The sequence below is a fragment of the Sphaeroforma arctica genome (assembly GCF_001186125.1).
Source record: "Sphaeroforma arctica JP610 unplaced genomic scaffold supercont1.2709, whole genome shotgun sequence".
In the NCBI taxonomy this organism is placed as follows: domain Eukaryota; class Ichthyosporea; order Ichthyophonida; genus Sphaeroforma; species Sphaeroforma arctica.
The window spans coordinates 1-5,162 of record NW_014037849.1 but is presented as its reverse complement, the minus strand read 5'-3'; the positions used below and the strand labels follow the sequence as shown (position 1 = coordinate 5,162).

The window sequence follows — 5,162 nt, the reverse complement described above, 5'->3', positions numbered from 1 at the left end:
ATATATGGAAATATATTCATCTATATATATATATATGTATATCTATTATATATCATATATATATAGATGCAAATATATTTATTTACTTATATATATATATATACATATATGTGAATATATACATGAATACATATATGGAAAAATGCATATATATATATACATATATCTGTATACATATTAAGTGTATATATAGACAGGCATTAAAATAGTTTGATACAATACATGCATATACATAAAATTTAATGAATTTTTTTATTTAGTTACTGTAAACGGCCAAGTTCGCCGAGGTAAATTGCTGTTGACAACACGGGTTTCACGCTTGGAAAAGGCGCATGTCTTTTTTCGAGCAAATATGCTGCCCTGGTGAAGGTTACTGTCTCGCGTTGTACGGTACACGGCACGCTCGAAAGACATTGTGCAGTGGTTATATATGGGTACAACATCTAGCTCCGCTACTAGTACAACGTAAGAAAAACGGAATCAGTTATTATCGTTTTTAGCCTGTAGAGAAAGCGTTAATCACTCTTGCATCCTCGGTGCAACCGAAGGCCCTGAAGTTATCGAAACCCTGTTTGAAATGAAGAACGGACGACAATTAGAAAAGTGTGGGCTACTTGAGGTTATAGACGTGTGATTAGGTAGGTAAAAAATAAGTGCACGACAGCTGAATAAGTTGAGACCTTCAGCGACACTGTTTCGAAAAGTCTAGTGGCTCAAAGCACTGCCATGTATGAAAGAAAGAAGAAGAAAAATCGAGCAAAGTGCAAGAGACAAGAACTCAGAAACTATGACATTGACAAATTTCGGTACATACCATTCCAATATTCGTCGGATTGCCACTGCCAATGTAGTCGATACGCAGATACTTGATAGGGACGCCGTTGGTAGAGTTGACTACAAACTGCCAATAGGTACCTTCGTAGAGATTTTCGGTACACTCGGCTGTAGTTCCGCGTACCGAATAGTCTGAGCCCAGAAGGTTCCTGTTCTCATCGTATATACTCACCATGTACGCCTCGATTTTATTCGCGTTGCCATCGATATCGTACAACATACCCGCAGCCTGAGTCGACCCGTGTGTGTTGTAGGTCACGAGCAACGCCGGCATGTATGGTATGTCATCCGAGTCCAAGCCGACCAACTTCAAGAAATAGCCACCCAATGTGTTCTTGTAATCGTAGTCATACACAGTCTTTCCTGAAGAATGGCGACAGGACGTCCAGAACCCAGCTGCGGCTTGCGGGCCACCTTCAGCCTCTAGCCTTGGTGCACTTCGCAGACTGTAAGGTGCGAACGATCCGGTGGTTGTAAGAGAGAAGGTGATTCCCTCAGGTCTGTATTTAGCGTCCAGGTCGTCGTCATCGTTATATCCCCAGCCAACGGCATCCTCAAAGTCAATATTAATAATGGAAGCCGAGGTCGAACATTGGTCCTCAATGTGCGGTGTGAGCGGTGGTAGAACGTCCGTTGTGCAACACAGCTCAAAGCTGCAGGCAACACCAGTGCCCTCCCCACAAGCAATGGTACTAAAGTCCATCTTAGGTCTATATTCGTCACAGATGGAACCCGACGTAAGATCGGTTTCAGTTAGACAGGTTCGCTGACTGCAGCAGATAGTTTGCGTGCAGTCGCTACCATAGCAAGCTTTCCAGCCCTGCTCCAAGAAGCCGGCGTTACAAGCCCCGCCTGCGTCAAAGTAGGCGATCTGGCACGTCGTTTCTACCGCATATACGAAGGTGATAGTCGTGTTTTCGCTAACCATAAGTACTGTCTTGCCATCGGCAAGATTGTCCCCATTTATCTCGTCGACGGCTATTACATTGCTCGGGGTGTTAAGGATCTCGAACTGGTAATCTTCATTCGATGGTAGATCGAAGATGAAAGTACCTGTGGTCGGATCCCATTCATCGTCGCTTACGGTATAAATTTTCGATGTACCAGCAGTTATATCTGTAACCTCTACTTGAGCATCAGATATAACGTTACCAACATCATCCTCGGCGCGGATTGTTATTTGTTTGTTCATCTGAGGTGCCATATACACAAACTCCACCTCAGTATCTACAGTTACATTCACTAGAGAGTACACACCGTCAACAACTGTATCGCCTGTTAATGCAGTACCACTCATCTTTTCGGTGCCCATCTCAGTCTGGATTGAGTATCCATCGAGACCGAGTACAGTGATATCGTAGCTGCCCCCCTCATCCAACGAGAACGTTGACTGACCATTATACGCAAACTCAATCTCTTCACCTGTGTTTGTATTTGTGAGCAGTAGATTTGCGTTTGATAGTACAGAGCCTCCGGAATTCAACACGGTGACATCGACCGTCAACGTCGACCCAGTTCGTGGGTCTATGCCGGCGGCACACTCTCTGAAGACCTCTAAAATGACACCGTCTGTGGCTTTTTGGCATCCATCAAGTTTACAGCACACACTATTATATTCAGCAGGTGAATCTACCTCATTTGCACTTGCCGACATGTCGAATCTATACAACACATCGCATGTGTAGCCGGAAACGTTCTGCACTTCCCCACACAGGGCTGCATCGGAGCATGCTACAAATAGCAATGAAGCCAATGCACCGTGTATCCACGCAACAGGTAGTTTCATGACTTCACTAGATATGTGTGGACTAAAATAAGGCAAAAATGTCACTTATTATCGAACAAAGGTCGATATGTTGTTCCTCTGTTAATGTGAAAGCACAGTATGTATGGCAAATGACAGATTGTGTTGTGCATGTGTATATATGCCTGCGACTGGTATTGAGAAGACCTGTTTTTAAGTTGCATTGTACATACAGGAAAGCGTTTTAAGGGAGGTGGGGGTGGAGGACTGGTGAGGAGGGGGGGGGGGTTCAAAACAAAACAAAAATTAAAATATACAAATTAAAAGTTTTCCTTACTTTGCTTGTGCGGTTTTCTCCGGCCCTCAGACTCAGAGGCCCAGACTCCACAGATGTTCTAAATATTGTAGGATATGCATTATTTATTGTTGTTTTTTACCATAAAAAACAAAAAGATATAGAAATTGTTTTATTGTCTTTTAGTGATAGTCTCGTACGAGTTGTGATTCGTGGCAAATTTCAATATTTAAAATAATTATCCCTTATGAAAAAAAAATCCACACTAGGATTGCTATTTCTCCAAATTGCTTGAAAAACAAAATAGACTGATAATAAGTTAAAATAGACTGATAATCAGTTGGGGTTTGTTTTGCGGGCCTGACGCTCTACTCCATGTTTTAAATATAAGCCATAGAATTACAGCGAATAGAGCAAACCTCTGTCAAGGTACAAGTTTCGCTGCCCTATGGCCTATGGGCCGTGACGGGCTTGACATTTGTCCCAATTTGTCGATACACAAGTCTGAATTTCTTTTGTTTAACCAAGTTTTGAAAAAATATGTTAAAATAATGAATATAAATACTTCTGTGAAACACCAACAAAATACTCTCGGATTTAAAATATCGTTCATGTTTGGCAAGCTTCGAAGTTTATTTTAGCAAAAAGGACTGCTAGGTGAATGCCGTAGATACCCGATACCATCGGCATCATCACCATGTAAATAAAAAACAAACCAAGTTAAATTTCCACGCAAACCGAATTGTCCAATGTCCACGTGAGATTGTGAGACGTGAAGTTGCCCAACAAGTTTTCAGTATTTTGAATGTATTAAAATTTTATAGAGGCAAAGGCTAGGATTAATTTGTTTTAATAAAAAAAGGCTAATGGATAGCTCCAGACCTCCAGTATATTTTTGATACATATTTATAAATGCATTTCAATGACATACTGTAAATCCATTTTCATAAAACATGTACATATATCTATATAGTTATTAAACTTTTATTTTTTATTTACATCATGTTCTTTCACGTCCTTGTTGACATTTGTACTGCACTTTTGTTTCTTTTGTTTTTAAAAAATATAGAAAATACAATTTAAAAACCTTTTAGTTTAGAGTAGAAAATGCTCATCTGTGAATATTTATTTGTACAGTAAATTCACATGATATATGTGAATGATTATATGCCCGCCCTCTTGTCAACACAATATGTATGACAATATCACGAAAAATAAATAAATAAATAAATTAATATACAACATTTTTTTTTAACCCCCACACTGCCCACGCCCCACAGGCCAGCCACGAGTCCACATTATCCAACAACAAGAGGGAGTAAGGGTTTCAGAATCCGCCGTAGTTGTCTGTCATCGGACAGCGGAAGCCGGAAAAAGTCCCCCTCGTGAAAAGAAGCCTTATATAATTTTTAAATGTGTTTTTATAAAAACATTTTTTTATTAAAAACATTTACAATATAAGTTGATTTAGTGATTTAGTCGTAAATATTTAGCACGTCGCAACTCGCACAACTATTTACACAACAAGTCTTCAAGAAAAGACCCCTATTCTAGATTCTGGAATCCGGTCAGGTTTTCAAAATTCAGTGTTTCTCCCGATCCGAAATCCCCGGCACCGCCTGCGCCCACATTCAACAGACCCACACACAGCTTACAGGGGGGGTCCTGCTGGTGGCTGTATTGTAATTCGTAGCCATACACATTTCGAGGCGACGTGTCATACATGATACATGTTGCGACGTCATTTTTTCAGGGGCGTGTGTCGTTGTCGTATACATACCAACCCAGCATAAATGTTGATATCAGAATTAAGCAAAATATTTAGAGTACACATTTTGGGATTTTAAATTCAGACAAATCAACAACGACACATGTTGAAAATTTACAGAAACAAAAGGCATAATAGGTAAAAATGTAATAAATACCCCTTTGGGCCTATATCCCCTCTATATATTTTAAGAAATTCACAGCGCTCCGAATAAAACCCAAATTGTACATTTAAATAGACACCACGATTTAACATCGTACATATGTGTTGTTTGCGCTGTTGTTGTGAACATACTTAGTCTGCCTACTGATAGTGGGTATGTTAGATATTTAGAATAGTAGGAAGTGAGTAGGATATGTTCAATATGAGCTAGAGGAAACGTTGCACAACTTGTGGCAAGCCGATTTGTGAAATCCAGGCTCCCAACTCTGTGCGGAGTATGTGATTGTGCGGACGTGAGGAAAGGTCTGTATTTTGTCTCGTAGATAAAGTTCGTTGAAGAAAATTGTTGATATGTATAT

At 40.1% G+C, this 5,162-nt stretch overlaps 1 protein-coding gene across 1 annotated transcript; it reads right to left on the bottom strand.

The window, feature by feature from the left end:
* Positions 1 to 223: 223 nt before the first annotated feature.
* On the bottom strand, positions 224 to 2,781 carry SARC_12913 (hypothetical protein). Its single transcript, XM_014292973.1, has 2 exons — positions 815 to 2,781; positions 224 to 568 (listed from the first exon to the last, which is right to left on the bottom strand). The coding sequence occupies exons 1-2, from the start codon at positions 2,618 to 2,620 to the stop codon at positions 497 to 499; spliced, it is 1,878 nt and encodes a 625-aa protein (XP_014148448.1). The 5' UTR covers positions 2,621 to 2,781; the 3' UTR covers positions 224 to 496.
* Positions 2,782 to 5,162: the final 2,381 nt, after the last annotated feature.

Coding starts and splice junctions, on each gene's coding strand:
- SARC_12913 (XM_014292973.1), bottom strand. CDS start 2,620: ATGAAACTACCTGTTGCGTGGATACACGGTGCATTGGCTTCATTGCTA. Junction 569..814: donor ATCCGACGAATATTGGAATG/GTATGTACCGAA, acceptor CATTTCAAACAG/GGTTTCGATAACTTCAGGGC.